Here is an 18,596-nt window from a genome sequence, read left to right on the forward strand (position 1 = left end):
CATTGTTTGTGTGTGTGTACGTTGCTATATTCAACTTGGTATTATTTAAAATTTTGGAATCCATGTTCATAAAAGTTAATAGCAGCTAATATTTATTTGGTTTTCTAGGTTCTGGGTATTAAGTTACTTTCCATGAATTATTTCATTTTATCCTAGAAGGCTTATTGTGAAGGTTATTTTCCCCCTTTATATATGAGGAAGTTAAGGCACAGTGAAGGCAAATCATTTTCCCTAAGGTCACAGAGAAGATAAGTAGTGGCACCAGAATACAAATCCGGATGCCTGGCTCCAGAAGCGATGCACTGGTCACTGCTCTGTGCTGTCTCTCTGTGACAAAGACAATAATTCAGATTGTTCTATGATGTACTTTCCTTGTACATCCTTGTTCTAGTTTTGTACCAAGATTATATTATTCTCAATAGATAATTAGACAGCTGCTCTTTTTATTTAAAGAAAACACACGTCAAACTTCTATAAAAACCTGTTTCATCCTATCCCCTTTGCTAGCCTAACTTTTCCAGTTTTGCAATGGCCTCCAGGTTTTATGTCCTTTCCAAGCTCCTGTCCTGGGTATATTGGGGATGTACACATCCTATAAAGCCAGGGATACAGACCACAGATCAGCAGCAGGTCCCCTGCTCCCAGCATCCTTTCAAGTCCTGGCATACACCCAAGCTCCCAGCTTCTAGCCAAGAGTCTTTTGGTCCCCATCTATCCCAAAGGACCTGCCACTGTCTTTGGTTTCCAAAGCCCAACAGGCTCCAGGCTCTTCAGCCTCCAACTGCTTTGCATTTCTTTTCTGGTTTTGGTTCATGGACATGAGTATCTTATTTTCCAGCCTTGCCATGTCTTTTTTATTTACTTTATATATCTCACTTATTACTGCTGCAGTTTGGAGAAGAGAGGATGCCCTCAAGCCTAACTTCTCCAAAGCATCCCAAAGGGGAAATCTGCTCCACTTCAACAGTGTTGTTTTTGAAGACTGTATGTCAACATGTCAGATTATAGCAACATGGTGTGGGGGGAGCAATATGAAAGCAAGACTGAGAGTCTTGGAGATAAGGTGGCAAAGCTGCCTTTTTACAGGTGTCACTCCCTCAGACCCTGCCCTTTCCTGCCTCGATCCTCCAGTTGTCAGATTTGCCTGTTAGGGCCCACACAGGGGAGCAGGTAGGAGGACTGGACTGAGAGGGAGATGGAGATGCTGCCAGAGGCCCTTCTGGATCCAGAATTGAGGCAGCAGTTCCAGCCAGGTCCTGAGGTGGCAGCTGTCCCACCACCCGCAAGAGAATGGTACTGATTCCAAAAATGCGTCAAGGAGAGGGCTAGGAGAGGGATGTGCTTGTTCCCTTGAATCACCTGAGCTGCCTCTGTTCAGCCCAGATTGGAAGGCCCATGGGGGAGGATGAGGCCAGCCCACTTCAGCCCCATCCCCTCCCTTTTAACTCTGCTCCTTGCCCAGCCCCCAAGCTGGGTGAGGGGCCCCGAGCTATTCACCCTCCCAGATTCCACTCACTTTTCCTAAACGCCTTCCCTGCGAAGTCTGCAAAGAGCAGCGCTCCCTCGTGTTGGCTCACCCCGCAGTGTCGTTTCTTTCAGCAAACCCCATGCGAATGAACTTGAGATGACTCATTTGCCTAAAAGCCTCTTCGAGGTGAGGGAAGGCAAAGGCCAAGGACCTCCCGGCTCAAGCACATGCTCCTTCCCCAACAGTAGAGGGATCCTGCGCTAGCGTCTGCCGCCCTCGAGGGCTCACTCTCCCCAGCTGTACCAAGGGTGCCCGCACTGTCCCGCCTGCCTTCCTTGGGGGAAGGTTGCGAGGCCCCAGGAGATCGGGAAGCCAGGTGGCAGGTGGGGTCCAGACCACCCACGGCGTCGAAGCGGAGCAGCGGGCCCAGTTCATCCCCAGAGTGGGCGGGACTCCCAGCTGCTGCCCACGCGGGGCTTGGCGGGGTTCGGCGGGGCTCTCCGCGGGGTCCTAGTGAGCGCCGCTGCGCCAGCAAACCTCCTGGGCCAGGACCGGCGCTCACTCGACCGCGCGGCTCACGGGTGTCCTGTGACCCCACAGCGGAGCTCGCAGCGGCTGCCACCCGGCCCTGCCAGCCATGAGGCATGCGCCTTCCCTGGTCCTTTTCCTCCTGGTCGCCCTTTGCGGGCGCGGTGAGTTCTTTTCGGGGAAGGAGGGAGGGGTGCCTGGGTTGGGCTGAACGGGGCTGGACTGGCCACAGGTGGGAGGGAAGGAAGGGTGCCCTGCGCCCGGGTGAGTGGCCCGAGGTTGTCCCGGCCAGATAGGGGCGTGGGCAGGGCTGAGCCCACTCGCCGCAGCAGCGGGGGCGGGCCTGCGTGGGTGGGTCTGCCAGGTTTGGAGTGGAGGCCGCCTCTTCTCGGAGCCCTTGCGAGGGCCAGGGCCACCCTCCCGAGCGAGTGTCTGTGGGCTGGGCAGCGGGGCTGGATGACACCGGCTTTGCAGGCACCGCGAGTCATCCCCAGTAGTCTGGGAGGCTGCAAGTGCACCGACTCCCACTCCCAACAGGGCCGAGGCTCCTTCCTTGCCTAAGAGGTGACTTGCTTGAAGCGTGGGCTCAGAGGAGCCGGCCACCTGGGCGGTGTAGGCACTTGGGAGTGAATCTGCTGCTCAGCCTTAGAGAGAAGTCTCCTCCAACACAGCTGTGGTAGAGATGGGGAAACTGGGCCAAGAGGGAAAGGGGCTTGCCCAAATCACCAGCCCTGGAATGTTTTGTGCTTTGCGGGTAGATCTCCCAGGAAACACATTTTATGGCACCACTGCCTCTGGTCACCCACCCAAGGTGTGCCGGGCCTGGACAGCCAGCTTGACTGAGTGCCAGGCTGGTGAAGTTGGGCCTGACACTCAGGAAGGAGACCCTAGCCCTTCTCCAGGTAGAGTGCAAATATGAGGACTGCCTTCTCAGGGTCTCAGTTTCCCCACCTGAATTCCAAGGGCCCTCCTAGCTCCTACACTCACCCAGGCTCTTCCTCCAAGCCCCAGTCAGCCTAGAGGACCAGGGCTACCTCTTCCTTGGATAGAGACCCACCATAGTGGTGGAAGGAGGTAGGAGTCAGGGAATATATAAGGGGCTAATAGTCTGAGAGGAAGCCATAGCTGGAATTCTAAACTGTGTGAGTGTGTGTCCAGTTTGGGAAAGCATATCCAATCTAAAAATTCATAATGAAAAATATGGAAAGATATCCCCATCATTTTGGAATACAAACTACAGAAAGTAAGTTTGTACTACTCCTATAAAGAAGAGGAGCTCTCACCAAAGATGGTGTCTGCAGGCAGTCCGTGTATCATGGCTCTGCTACTACTTGCTGGGTGACCCTGTGCCATTTCTTTCACCATCCTGGACCTCAGTTTCTCCATCTGTTCTATGGAGATAATATGCCCTGCCTACATATTTGGAGACTTGGATGTGTGTGAGGGCCAGTTGCAGTGTTTCTTAGGTGTGCTCCTGGGGTGGTCTGTATCACCCTCTACAGATTTCTGGGCCCCACCCTAGGCTCACAGGATCAGAATCTCTGGGAATAAAGCCTAGGAATCCAGGTGATTAATACACATGATTGAAGAAACACTAATAATATGTTATAAGCTCTTTATAAAAGATAAATTCTCTACTTAAAAAAAATCATAGCTGCCTTTTAATAAATATAAATATCATGTTCCCTTCGTCAGTTAAGGACATACACCCCAGTTGAAAAATCACTCTGTCTTTCCAGATGCAGAATCTAATCTTTCCAATAAGATTCTGTTAACTGTTACTTTCTGTAGCTTGTATTCCAAAACAATGGGTGTATCTTTCCATTTTTTCAATATAAATTTTTAGGTTGGATATACCTTTCCAAACTGGACACACACTCACACAGTTTAGAAGTCCAGCTATGGCTTCCTCTCAGATTATTAGCCCCTTTCTGGGAGGGAACAATTTTTCCCAAGAAGGCCTGGAAGACAAAACCCTGGGCAGAGGCTGGGGGAGGGGCCCACTCCTCATCAGAATCATTGAATCGTGACTGACGCCTAGTGGTGGCTTCTCTGTTTAACTGTCAGCCCATGGGCTGGGATGTGACCCCTAACCGTGCTGCAGAGGCTTCCACCCATTCAGGGCCACCCCTGCCATCTGGGGGCAAAAGGCCTGTTGCTTGTCTTTTGAGCCCAGCAAGCCTCACAGGCATTCAGTACATTGGAAAATTTAAGCATGTGCTGGGCTCGGCTCCCCCGCCCCCTTTTGGGGAGGCAAGTGGGGTGCATTCCAGCCCCCAGTATCCCTGCTGTTTATTCCCACCCCTCACCGACCCTCCCGCCCCCCACCATACACTCACAAGTACAAACACAGGCGCAGTCATGGGCACACACTGCCCGGGACAGCACCATTTCCAGCCCCTGCAGGGCAGTCTCCTTACAGGGAAGCTAATCAGGCACTGAAGAAGGCTCAGGGGTCAGGGAATACCTCTGTCGGAAAGAGGCTCCTAGACCTGGCTCCTCCTCTGACTTGCTGGGGGCACTCGAGAAAGTTTATTCCCCTCTTTGGTCTCAGTTTCCCCAGCTGAGAAACAGGGGGTTGGGCCAGATGGTCTAAGGTTCCGGGAACCTCTAACTCGAGCCCACAGCTGTTGGTCAAGATGGGGAGTCCCTCTGGGTCAGCTGAATGTCTGAGAGGCAGGGCAGGCCCAAAGGTGAGCCACCTGAGCACATCAGGTGGGCTGGGAGCTGGAGCATGAGCCCCACAGCCTACAGAGCAGCCCTGGACTTGGGAGCTCAGTCGGACCAGCCCAGTGGGACTTCAGAGATGTGGGCTCCAGCCTCCCCTAGTATTGCAGGGCGGGGGCATGGGAGCTGCAGATTCTGACCCCAGAGCTGCCTCAGACATGCCAGATGGGCTTGGGCCAGACACACCCCTCTTTATGAAATAAGTCGGTCCAAACAGACATGCTAAAGAAGGGCTGTGGGAGGGACCCAGCTCTAGCCTGGGGCTACAGACTGGCTTCCAGGGTACTCAAGCAGCTGGCCTCTGGGAAAGGGGTCCTGAGTATAAGAGGCAGGGCTCAGAATCTAGGCCAAGCATCCATAGGACCCCCATCTGGAGAGCCCAGGGCAGCGTGGGGGAGGGGCAGCAGGCAGCAGGTGCACTAGGAGCATCTTTCACAAGGCACTAAATATTGCATCTGCTCCAGATAGGCAGCGAGTTGGAAAGTGGATGGAGTAGGCAGGGTGGCGGTTCTCCCCACAACCAGGAGTCCAGCCCAGCACCCACCCCTGAGTCCACCTCAGGCCTGCCTAATTGGGTTGGTCTGTGCTCTGGGCCCTCTGGCCCTACCCACAGAGGGAGGGGTTTGGTGCAACTAGGTGAACTGGCCCTTGCGGGAAGATGTAATTGACTCCTGAGCCTGGCGAGCCAGGCAGCCCCTCGCCAGCATCCCCACCCCCACCTCTCCAGCCCGCCTTATTCCCTGATCCTCCCACCTGCTTCCCTGCCGCAGCACTGTTTCCTCTGCTCACTCTCATCTCTTTTCCTGCTCCCAGGCTTGCCTCCTCAGCTGTCCTTGATTCTCCTGAGTCTCCCTTTTTCCAAGCCACCTCCTCTCTGTTTTACACATTCTCCCTGAAGCCACCAGAGTATACAAGCTCAAGTCCCTGAACCTCACCTTTACTCCCAGACATGTGAGGGAGATGACATAAAGACCCAAACACCACTTTGCAAGAGATCGGGGGTGTGCAGAGGGGCAGATCTGAGGCTATGGAAGCTCAGGGGGGCTCCCTGCAGGAGGCGGCATTTAGGCTGGGTCTTGAATGTGGCTCTGAGCTAAGACCTCTCCTGGAAACTCCAGACGAGGAGCCAGGTGCCAGTTGGACCCCTCCGTTTGGTGTCTCAGAGGGACCTTACACTCTGTAGGTCTAAGTCTGAACCTGGAAAATCCCCCCTGCCCCGTCTCAGCTCTGTTTCTTCTTAGGGAAAGCACGACCTCGTACCCATTTCTGCACCCAAACTCACATGTGAGTAATGGGGCTGTTCCCCTGCACTGTAAGTGCTCTGGTGGCAGGAACCATTTCTGGCTTTTGCTTGCTGTTATCCTCAAAATGTAGTAAAGTACCTGGCACAAGACAGACCCTCAGATAATTCATAACTGGTGGGCTGGGGGCAATCCTGGCAGAAGAAAGAGTGTGTTCAAAGAAGTGAGACAAGCTGGGTGTGGTGGTGCACACCTATAGTCCCAGCTACTAAGGAGGCTGAGGTGGGAGGATCCTTTGAATCCAGGAGGAATCGCTTGAAACCAGCCTGGGCAACATAGCAAGACCCTGTCTCTAAAAGAAAGAAAAAAAAAAGGAAGTGAGACAGTGAAGGTCACAGGGGGAAAGGCAAACAGTAGGCTATGGCCAGAAGAGAGAGTATCTGAGTATCTGGGGTAGAGGTAGAGAGGTGGGAGAAAATCAGATTGAGAAAGATAAGCCAGTGTCAGCAGGGAAAGGGCCTTGAAAGCCGAGCCAAAACATTTGATTTTTAAATCCACCTATAGCTCTGAGAGTTGTGGGTAGGGAAGTGCCCTAGACCAGTTTGCTGTAGAAAGACCACTCTGGCAATGTAGGGTACATGGATAACAAGGGCAGACTGGGGGTGGAGAGACCAGAAGGAGGGCAGGGGTGGGGAGGTGGGGACATGGCTGTAGCATTAGAGATAAGGAGGACAGACTGAGGGACTTGGAAGGTAAAAGATAGGACTAGGGTTGGGCATGGCGGCTCACACCTGTAATCTCAGCACTTTGAGAGGCCAGTGTGGGCAGATCACCTGAAGCCAGGAGTTCTAGAGCAGCCTGGCCAACATGGTGAAACCCCGTCTCTACTAAAATACAAAACTTAGCCGGATGTGGTGGTGTAGGCCTGTAATCCCAGCTACTCTGGAGGCTGAGACAGGAGAATTGTTTGAACTCAGGCGGCAGAGGTTGCAGCGAGCCAAGATCACATCACTGCACTCCAGCCTGAGCGACAGAGTGAGACTCTGTCTCAAAAAAAAAAAAAAAAAAAGGCAGGACTAAATGGCCACTTCGATGAACCAAGGGAGAGGTCAAGAAGAGACACCCAGTTTTTGTGCCAGATATGTAGAGTGTGGGATGCCATTCATTGCTAGAAGGAAGAGGAGGAGGAAGAGGTATGGCATGGGAGGAGACAGTGGAGCTCTGTGTTGAGTGTATTTAATTTGAAGTCCTCAAGGAGAGACAGGCCTGCCAGCACCTTCGCTGCTTCAGCCAGCCCTAAGGGCACCTGTGTTCCCTCTCAGCTCTCCCCTTCGCTGCCACGGGCTGCAGTGGGGGTCAGGTGCACAAGGGCCCAGCAGGTCTGACTGTGTGTTTTCCCAGGGGACTGCCGCGTGGCCAATGCAGAGGAAAAGCTGATGGACGACCTTCTGAACAAAACCCGTTACAATAACCTGATCCGCCCAGCCACCAGCTCCTCACAGCTCATCTCCATCAAGCTGCAGCTCTCCCTGGCCCAGCTTATCAGCGTGGTAGGTGCAGAGGGCAGCTGTGGCTCAGACTCAGGCGGAGAGGCTGCTCATGCCCAAGCCCCAGGCGATCATTGGCCAGAGGAATGAAACTACTATAGTTGACTTAGACTTACCAGTACACGTCAGGGAGGCTGCAGAGGGGTCCATGAAGTTCATAGGTGTCCAATATTTAGTGAAGGCATGGTTTTGTTATAACAAAGAAGAAATGAGGGTAAGATCGGGGTGACATTGGGTAGGCAGCCAATGGGCCTGCCATAGACTCTGCTCAGCTGGGTCTCCAGCGTGACCATAAGCTTCTGTTCCTTGTCCTCACAGCCTCACCCTATTCTCTCCCCTAGCCTGCTCAGATAACTTTATATGCTTCCTACTTGTTGGGAGAAATGAGAACCAGACTGGGGGAACTGATGGATACAGAGGCCCAGGTGTAGGGGCAGGACCAGAGGCAGTGCAGTACCTATAGAGCCAGGCGGGTGAGGGTCTGGACGGTGGGTGTGGCTGCTGCAGGCATGGAAAGGAGGAGTGGTACTGTTGTCAGGTTCTCCATATGTGGATGTGGGGCAGAGGCGGGGGTGCTGAGAGAGGAGGTGACTGGGAATTTCTCTTCTCTCTGCTGCCTCTGAGTTGAAGATGTCAGAGGGAACCATGGCCTATTGTAAACCTTCCCATGTCCCCATCCACAGGGTTAGAACCCCGTCCCTGGAAGCAGCTCTGGGGGATCATTCACAAGGGGAGAGTGCAGGGCGCTGTATCCAGCCAGGGGAAAGAGATCACTAAGGGGGCTGACCCTCCTCTGGCTAGGTGGCTGCCTTCTGAAATGCTAGACTCTCTCTCTAACATGGTTGGCCCACACACACCCAGCCTGTCAAACCTACAGCCCTCAGGAAGCTTTTGGCCAAATTAATGACTGGCTCCATCTCCTGGGAGAACACACAGCCCCAGGATGGGGAGGGCTGTAGAGCTGTATACTCTCTGCCCCTCTCCCTCCATAGTCAGACCGGAAAGAAGGAGGGCTTTCAGCCAGGCTTGCTCAGGCTGGTGTCTGAGTGTTATTGTCCAGTCCAGTGTTTCTTGCTTAATGAGGTGAGCCCAGCTGCTGCTGTGCAGCTGCCGCCCTAGTGAGAGTGAACAAGCGGGAGGCTCTGCCGCACTTCCAGACTCAGGCTGCCTGGTCAGATCTGCTCTGCAGGCCCTATAGGGTGATAGAGGCTACCAGAAGGAGGAGGGGATGCAACCACCAGCCCCCAGGCATGCAAGTTGTATTTCTGAAAGCTTATGTATACACTAAATATTAGGTTGTGGGTTGCCAGGCCAAAAGAGGGTATTTTCTTCCTATTTTTCAGGGTTTATTTATTTGAGGAGGGAGGGTTATAGGTACAACCAGTTTAAAGATGGAAATCTTTAGAGAGCATGTAGGGATTTAGTGCTGGGTAAGGCAAACAGGCTTGTCAAAGCACCTGTTTTGTAATTGACTTCTGAGTCTGGCGAGCCAGGCACTCCCTCACCAGCATCCCCACCCTCACCTCTCCAGCCCTCCTTACTCCCTGACCCTTCCACCTGCTCCCCTGCCCCAGCACTGTTTCCTCTGCTCACTCTCATCTCTTTTCCTGCTCCTTGGCTTGCCTGTTTTGAGGTCCTTGACTCTCCTCTGAGTCTCCCTCTTTCCAAGCCATTTCCCCGTACTTGACACTTTCTCCTAGAAAACACCAGCGTACACAAGCTCAAGTCCCTGAACCTCACCTTTACTCCCAGACATGTGAGGGAAATGACATAAAGACCCAAATGCCACTTGGCAAGAGATCAGGGGTATACAGGGGGCAGATCTGAGGCTATGCAAGCTCAGGGGGTAAGTTTAAACCCAAATATATCAGTAACTACATTAAATGTAAATGGCCTAAATATTCTAATCAAAATGAGACAATTGCCATGCATTCTTCTTCTCCCTTCTCCTTCCCCACCAACAGCTTGGAATGTGGAATTTATAGTTGGAGCTCCAACAGTTATTTTGGTCCATTCTTACAAGGGCCACACTCTAGGTATGGTGGAGAAGAAAGTAGGAAAGAATCTGGGTACCTATCAGAACTTTGTAGAGCAGAACTGCCATATATGTCTAAAGTGTTAACATGAGAGGGACATGAATTGCTACTTTATTTAAGCCTGTGTTACTCTGGATCACTGTTACTGGCAGCCAAACCCTATCTTACTGGTAATCTTATACAGTTGTAGGTTCCTTGGGGAAATGTCTCCCAAAATGAGATCAGTATGCTGGAAGTTATCTTGATGAAGGAGAGGCAGCAAAAATAGTACAGACTGAGAACACAAGACTTATCCAAAGTACTAAAGAAGGCCAGGGGGCTGGAGTACAGAACAGAGGGACATAAAGAGGTGAAGTGTGGCTGGGAAACCTGGCAAGGCCCTGTAGACCCTGTGAAGGAGCAAGATTTTTATTCTGTAAGTGAAGGAAGCCAAAGAAGTAATCTAAATAGGGATAAAATTGAGGGAGGAAATGACAGGAACTTTGGAAGATTTATTTTGGCTGCATAGGAAGAAGAGATGTGTGTGTGTGTGTGTGTGTATGGTGGCGGTGTACAGAATGAACATAGACCAGTTAGGAGGGTCTTACATGGTCCAGGTGAGACGTGGATGATGGTGGCCTGGCTTATTATGGTAGGATTCATGTATTTACTCAGAAAAGATTTATGGAGTATCCAACATGTCACATACTCTTCTAGCTGCCTTATTTCCTCATAGCCACTAGATTCTAGTGGGAGGTGGCAGACAATACACAGATAGATAGATAGATGCTGTTTAGGTATGAGAAATGCTATGGAAAAAAAATAAGAAGACTGGTGATGTGGCTTGCACCTGTAATGCCAGCACTTTGGGAGGCTGAGATGCGTGGATCACTTTAGCTCAGGAATTTGAGACCAGCCTGGGCATCATGATGAATCCCCATCTCCACAAAAAATTTTTTAAAATTTAGCCAGGTATGGTGGCCTGTGCCTGTGGTCTGAGCTACTCAGGAGCCTGAGGTGGGAGGATCACTTGAGCCTGGGAGGTGGAGGTTGCAGTGAGCAAAGATCACGCCACTGCCCTCCAGCCTGGGTGACAGAGTGAGACCCTGTCTCAAGAAAAAAAAAACACACACACACACAAAAGAAAGAAAAATAAGGCAGGGCAGGGACAGAGATGCTATTTTATGTAGGTCAGGGAAGACTTCTCGGATAGGATGACATTTCTGAGAACAGAAGAAAGTGTGGAAGCATCCCGGTGGGTTTCCAGGAAAAGGGAACATTGTGTGGGAGCAAAGAGGCAGTGCAGTGGAAATGGAATGAGCAAATGGCAGAGTGTTGAGATAAGAGGTCATAGAACTAATGAGATGAGGGGTGGTGGGGAGGCAGATCATTAGCACCTTGTAGACTCTAAGCAGAACTTTGGTTTTTACTTTGAATGAGATGCAGCAGCAGAGCAATTAGTCGAAGGGATTGAGATTGTAAAGGGATCACCCTGGTTACCATGTAGAGAATAGACTAAAGGCAGGCCAGGGCAGAGCAGGAAGCCCAGTTAGGGGACTACTGCAGTAGTCTAAGTGACAGATGATGGTGGCGGTGGAGAGAAGCAGACAAATATGAGATGCTTTAGGAGATATAACTTACAAGACTTAAGTTTTTGTCTTAAGTGATGGATGGATCAGAGAGCAAAGTGTCAGAGACAATGTCCACGCTTCTGGCTTGTGGAACTGAATGGCTAGGGGTGCCATTCACTGAGACAATGAAGCCAAAGGAGGATCAGGTTTTGGGGAAGATCATGAGCTTTGTGTCAAACATGCTGAGTGTGACATACCTTTGGGCCATCCAAGAGATGTTGGGGTGGCAGTTGGTCACATGGGCCTGGAGCTCACAGCCTTTTGCACAATAAAGTGAAATCCATTTGTGAGGCTCCTCCTTCCTGGTTAACTGATAGCCCTGTTTCCCTCCCCAGAATGAGCGAGAGCAGATCATGACCACCAATGTCTGGCTGAAACAGGTAAGTGCCCTGAAGGGCCCCTAGCCCAAGAGATCTTTTCTTGAGGGCTGCCCTTTGGTGGCAGTGGACCTACAAGTGACAGGGCCTTGCCTGTCTGTCCAGGAATGGACTGATTACCGCCTGACCTGGAACAGCTCCCGCTACGAGGGTGTGAACATCCTGAGGATCCCCACCAAGCGCATCTGGTTGCCTGACATCGTGCTTTACAACAAGTGAGTGGCAGGGTTGGTGGAGGCCTGGTGACAGCCAGGCCAGGGCAGTAGGCCCAGCCCTAAGAGTCATCCAGGCCTGAGTCCAACCCTGAGCCCCATCTCTGCTTTACCCAGCCTTCCAGGCCATCAAGCTAGAAGAGAAACAGAGGTGAGCAGAGCCAGAGCCCTCAGTTACAGATGGGGAGTTCGAGGCTGAGGGAGGGGAGGGGCCTTGTCTGATTCACTGAAGCACAGCTGGGACCAGAGCAGTGTCCTGACCTCAAGCCCAGTGCCCTTTCTGTGCTCCATACTATTCTTTCGAGTCTCTGTTGCTTTGCCAGTGTTGGTGTTGGTACCACTGACTTACTATGCATAGATATCTTAGGCAGGTGGAGGAAGCCCAAGAGACTCTCCCTGAGTCATGATTATACCAGCAGTAGCATGTAATGGCTAAGGGTGTGTGGTCTGGGGTCAGACAGACCTGAGTTCAAATCTCAGCTGTCCTGCTTACAACTTTTCTGACCTTGAAGAAGTCACTTAACCTCTCTGGGCCTTGGCTTTCCCATCTGTAGAATGGGGATAATAATAAAACCTGCCTCACTGGACTACTGAGAGGCTTAAATGAGCTATTCCATGGGAAGCCTTAAGAGTGCTTGACGGACCGGGCATGGTGGCTCACGCCTGTAATCCCAGGACTTTGGGAGGCTGAAGCGGGTGGATCACCTGAGATCAGGAGTTCGAGACCAGCCTGATCCACATGGAGAAACCCCATCTCTACCAAAAATACAAAATTAGCCGGGCATGGTGGTGCATGCCTATAATCCCAGCTACTCGGGAGGCTGAGACAGGAGAATCGCTTGAACCTGGGAGGTGGAGGTTGCGGTGAGCCAATGTCACACTATTCCACACCCGGGGAAAAAACAAAGAAAGCATCCAAAAAAAAAAAAAAAAAAAAAAAGAATGCTTTGGTGCTTTGATGGTAGGGCTCTCTCCATGACATAGTTGCCAACAAAAGCAGGTCCCTTTCAGTGAGGGCCTGGGGGACTGGAAGGGTGGAAGGATGACTAGTGGGAAATAATCCCAAAGAGCTCTTCAGTGAGTTCTGAGAACAGGCCAGGCCTTGTGTATGGGTTTCACGATGTTCTTCATGCCCTGACCCTGCCCAGCGCTGACGGGACCTATGAGGTGTCTGTCTACACCAACTTGGTAGTCCGGTCCAACGGCAGCGTCGTGTGGCTGCCCCCTGCCATCTACAAGAGCACCTGCAAGATTGAGGTGAAGTACTTTCCCTTCGACCAGCAGAACTGCACCCTCAAGTTCCGCTCCTGGACCTATGACCACACGGAGATAGACATGGTCCTCATGACACCCACAGCCAGCATGGATGACTTTACTCCCAATGGTGAGTGGGACATAGTGGCCCTCCCAGGGAGAAGGACAGTGAACCCACAGGACCCCAGCTATGTGGACGTGACTTACGACTTCATCATCAAGCGCAAGCCTCTGTTCTACACCATCAACCTCATCATCCCCTGCGTGCTCATCACCTCGCTGGCCATCCTCGTCTTCTACCTGCCGTCCGACTGCGGCGAGAAGATGACGCTGTGCATCTCTGTGCTGCTGGCGCTCACAGTCTTCCTGCTGCTCATCTCCAAGATCGTGCCGCCCACCTCCCTCGATGTGCCTCTCATTGGCAAGTACCTCATGTTCACCATGGTGCTGGTCACCTTCTCCATCGTCACCAGCGTCTGCGTGCTCAATGTGCACCACCGCTCACCCAGCACCCACACCATGGCACCCTGGGTCAAGCGCTGCTTCCTGCACAAGCTGCCTACCTTCCTCTTCATGAAGCGCCCTGGCCCTGACAGCAGTCTGGCCAGAGCCTTCCTGCCCAGCAAGTCACACGTGACCAAGCCCAAGGCCACCACCACCTCCACCAGCCCCTCCAAACTCTATGGGAACTCCATGTACTTTGTGAACCCTGCCTCTGCAGCTCCCAAGTCTCCAGCCGGCTCCAGGGATTTCTGGCTGCGGTCCTCTGGGAGGTTCCGACAGGATGTGCAGGAGGCATTAGAAGGTGTCAGCTTCATCGCCCAGCACATGAAGAATGACGATGAAGACCAGAGTGTAAGTTGCTAGCCAGCCCCTGCCCACCTGCCCAACAGAAAGGGCTCAGATAGTAGCACCAGCTTCCCACTTCCTGCAGTTAATTCACAGGAGACAACAACTCTCAAACTCTGAATAAGGAATCCAAAATTGAAATGAGTTTGTGTTAAATATTATAGCTTCATGCATCCGGGGAGAGGAAGGAAGTGCCAGTGATTTTGTTTGTTTGTTTTAGGTGTCCCAGAAGCAAACCCTAAGATGGGGACTTGGGTGCAGGTGGTTTACTTGGGATGTGATCCCGGGAAGCACAGTGAGGAAGGAGGGAAAGTGAGACAGGGAAAGGAGAATGAATGAGCAGGATACTGCCATGGGTGCCCGGGACTCAGTACCCTTGCAGACCCTCTGAGGACCCGTGGGAACAAGCCTCAGGATCACCCCCCTGGAAGGAGGCTGAGGTATTTACCCAGCAGCCCCCATTCCCTAAAGGATGAGGGTAGCCCCAGGACATTAACTCCCCTGCGCTTCCAGGTAATGCCAGCCTGCCAGAGAAAGCGCCCTTGGTGCTGGAGAAAGCCCTGAGGCAGAGGAGAGAGGAAATGCAGGCACCAGAAACGGAAGGCTGGGAAGTGACTCTGCAGGCTTTAGGGAACACGGGTGGGCTGGGGTACCAACCGCATCTGCCCCATCCTCTTCAGACTTGCAAAGAAGCCATTCAAGCACTTATAGCTTTCAGGGCTTTAGGAACATCAGTAAATATACTATGATTACCACGGTAATGAATTAATCAATTGTGCTAACTAGAATTACAGATTTTTTATTTTATTTATTTATTTATTTTTATTTGAGACGGAGTTTTGCTCTTGTTGCCCAGGCTGGAGTGCAGTGGCACAATCTCGGCTCACTACAACCTCTGCCTCCCAGGTTCAAGTGCTTCTCCTGCCTCAGCCTCCCAAGTAGCTGGAATTACAGGTGCTGGCCATCACACCTGGTTAATTTTTGTATTTTTAATAGAGACAGGGTTTCACCATAGTGGCCAGGCTGGTCTTGAACTCCTGACTTCAGGTGATCCGCCCACCTCAGCCTCCCAAAGTGCTGGGATTAGAGGCGTGAGCCACCGAACCTGACCTAGAATTACAGATTTTTTAAAAAGAGGCTTAATTTACTTTCAGAGGACAAAGCAATGAGTGCTGGAGTCTGGGTATTTCACATGACTCCTTTGAATAAATAACACTTCTAAGGACAATGTCATAGTAACAACACAGAATGTGGTGGTGACAGAAATTTTCACACCCATTTCCATACCAGGAGGGAGAACAAGTTTCATGCTCTTGTGAATGTTCTCATATCAGCACCTTCAGATCAGATTTTTTGGGCAGGTTTTTACTATACAACATGGTGTCTACCCCTATGCAGCTGCATGGACAAAAATGGACGTCTCCTCATTCTTATCTTGTCAAGATTGCTTTCCACTCACTGCATTCTCAAGGAGAAGCACCGGCATTCCATTAGCTAGCCCACAGAGAAAAGAGCAGGAACAGCTCCAGAATCACACTGTGCCAAGAAAAGAAGAGAAATGCAAACAAATGGAATATAGGACATGAGATATTCTTCTGGTGTAGTTCTTGGACCAGCAGCACTGGCATCACCTGAGAGGTTATCAGAAATGCAGAGTCTCAGGCCCCAGTCCAAACCTGCTGGCTCCAAACCTGCATTTTAACCAGGTCCCCAGGAGATTCCCAGGCCCATTGCAGTTTGAGAAGCACAGCTTTATAGGATTCTCAGATTTCACTTTCTAAAACGTTAATTTGATCATGCTATTACTTAGGTTAAACCATTCTGTAGGTCAGCATCACCTAATTTATTGGTTCCCAAACATTAATACGCAGCCTGGGGCCCTGCTGGCTAAGTGAGAACCACGTGGGCTATGCTGTAGGACCACCCTTTCTTGACTGAACCAGGATCTCTCAGGGAGGCATATTGGAGCCTGCATTTTTAACCAATTCCTAGTGGTTCATGTGCACATTCTAGATTGAGAAGTACTGGTCTCCTGCGTCCCTGGCTGAGCCGGCACCCACCTTGAACTCTCTTCTAAAGACCTCACCACCCCCTTGGCACTCACGTACCTTCTGCTCTTTCTAGCTCAATTAATTACAAGCCTCTTAAGGGAAGGAGCCAGGCAGGACCCCTGTTATTATAATCACCAGTGTTCATTAAGCTCCAACCACACATCAGGTGCTCTGCCAGGAACTGACATACATTACTGCTAACCCTCCCTGGAATCCTGTGAAGTGGCTTTTAGTAGAACCCCCATTTTACAATAAGGAAGCTTTCAAAGCAAAGCTCAGAGAGGTTCACTGACTTGACCAGTGGCACACAGCTGGCCCAGGGCAGTGCCAGGCTCTGTACCCAGATCTACCTGACATCCTTAAACTCTCTTGCCCTTCCTAGTTTCTTGCCCTGCACTGAGCACATGGCCGGCTTATTGGTTGATTGACTTTCTCATGGATAGTTGGAGAAAAGAGGCTTTCTTCCCTTCCAGAGCATGCCTGCCCCTAAACCAGCCCATGCTGCTTCTCATCTTCAGTACTTTCACCCACCCTGGTGATTAACTGGTCACTATAAATAGCACAAAAATATTAAAAGGGGGAAAAGCATGTGCGTGCACACACATACGCACACGCACACCGCTTGAAATTAGGGCTGTTAAAAAGAAACCCAGGAAAGCCAAGAAGTGCTCTGTGGAGAGAGCTGTGCTGTGCCTGCTGAGTCTTGGGGACAGGTGCCAGTCATGCTTGGTTGCAGGTGTCGGGGTTGGCTTGACACAGGATTATCCTGCACATTAGATACACCGTTGACAGGGCCCTGACAAATTGGGTCACTGACGTCAGCATGCCCGTTGCTGCCCACATTTCCAACTCCAGAGCCTCTGCTGATTTCCCAAGCCTTCTGATCCAGCCCGTCTCTGCCAGGGAATGAATGTAGTATGAGCCAGCCAGTCCAGGGGTGTGAAAGCAGGCATAGGGGAGGGAGGCCAGGATCCTGGGCTCTCCCCCAGTGCAAAGGAGACAGGGCCCATCTGTGGTGGCCCCTCTGGAGGCCGGCCAGGTCTCTGCCAACTTTATACCCTGCAGCAGGGTCTAAGAAGACCACAGAGACCTGGATGATGCAGCAGGAGGAGGCTGGGTCTTAATTACAGGGAACAGACGCTGCTGTGAACAGACTTGAACAAATTAAACAGTAGGATTTCCAGGTGTTCTGTAAGCCCCCGTTTCCCTGCTCCCACTGAACTAGGTGAGAGCCACCTAGTTCTTTCTTTAGCTAGAACCAGCTCAGGCAGTGAGTCTGGGGTAAAAGTGAGAAGATGGGGCTTCAAGATCCTCAGGCCCTATCTCCTATTTATAACCAGATTTTGTTTTCAAATCACAGTATGTGGTATTAACAAGCCCTCACGTTCCTAACTTTTCTGTACAGCCCAAGTTCCCAGTGGCCCTAAAGTGCTGTGGGGGACAGGCAGGGGTGGAGGTGGAGAACAGCCAGAGAGGCTCAGAGCTGCCCAGCTGATAGGCCAGTCTGGGACTCAGAACTTGCCCCACTAGTATGCAGTTCCACACCTGTGGCCTGTGGAGTCCCTGGCCAGATAGTAAGGGCCTGACTTGGGGAAAGGAGGGACCCCAGTACTTGGCACCTGTGACCAGCCCTTCTCTCTGCCTGCAGGTCGTTGAAGACTGGAAGTACGTGGCTATGGTGGTAGACCGGCTGTTCCTGTGGGTGTTCGTGTTTGTGTGCGTACTGGGCACTGTTGGGCTCTTCCTACCGCCCCTCTTCCAGACCCAAACGGCTTCAGAAGGGCCCTACGCTGCCCAGTGTGACTGAGGGCCCCCTGGGTTGTGGGGTGAGAGGATGTGAGTGGCCGGGTGAGCAGTTTGCTGCTTCCTTCTGGGTTGTGGCTGATGAGGCCCTAAATAAATTTGACCACTGGCCATCAACCCCATCAAACCAGCCACAGCCATGGAAGAGGCAAGGATGGGGGCCTGGACTGTCCTCTCTGAATGCCTTGGAGGGATCCCAGGAAGCCCCAGCAGGAGGGAGCTTCAGACAGTTCAATTCTGGCCTGTCTTCCTTCCCTGCACCAGGCAATGGGGATAAAGATGATATCATAGCAGCACCTACTATGCGTCAGCCATGGTGCCGGCCTGCCTCTCCATCGCCATCTCTCTCCACTTCCCCTTGTCCAGTCCCTCACACACTTCTAGTTTCTTCCCAGCTCAGAGGCTTGGCATTTGCCATATCATCTTTTTTTTTTTTTTTTAATGGAGTCGTGCTCTATCGCCCAGGCTGGAGTGCAATGGCACAATCTCGGCTCACTGCAACCTCCACCTCCCAGGTTCAAGTGATTCTCCTGCCTCAGCCTCCCAAGTAGCTGGGATTACAGGAAGCTACCACCACGCCCAGCTAATTTTTGTATTTTTGGTGGCCAGGCTGGTTTCGAACTCCTGACCTCAAATGATCCACCTGCCTCGGCCTCCCAAAGTGCTAGGATTACAAGTGAGCCACTATGCCTGGCCTTCCCTATCTTCTACTTGAACCTTCTTCCTCTTCCCCCAGGCTTCCCAAGCTCTTTCCACAGCCACATCAGTCAGGGCATGGCTCCAATCTATTCTTTGCTTCAATGTCACCTCCTCTGAGAGGCCTTCCCTAACCACCCAATCATTCTAAAGCAGCCTCCCTATGATCACATTACCCTGCCTCCTTCCTCAAGCAC

At 51.7% G+C, this 18,596-nt stretch overlaps 1 protein-coding gene across 1 annotated transcript; it reads left to right on the forward strand.

The window, feature by feature from the left end:
• The first annotated feature begins 1,918 nt into the window (after positions 1-1,918).
• On the forward strand, positions 1,919-18,162 carry CHRNB4 (cholinergic receptor nicotinic beta 4 subunit). Its single transcript, XM_009210729.4, has 6 exons — positions 1,919-2,160; positions 7,366-7,514; positions 11,493-11,537; positions 11,640-11,749; positions 12,895-13,855; positions 17,549-18,162. Exons 1-6 carry the CDS (start codon positions 2,106-2,108, stop codon positions 17,705-17,707), a joined length of 1,479 nt encoding a protein of 492 aa, XP_009208993.1. The 5' UTR covers positions 1,919-2,105; the 3' UTR covers positions 17,708-18,162.
• The last annotated feature ends 434 nt before the right edge of the window (positions 18,163-18,596 follow it).

Source organism: Papio anubis, chromosome 7 (genome assembly GCF_008728515.1).
Source record: "Papio anubis isolate 15944 chromosome 7, Panubis1.0, whole genome shotgun sequence".
NCBI lineage: Eukaryota > Metazoa > Chordata > Mammalia > Primates > Cercopithecidae > Papio > Papio anubis.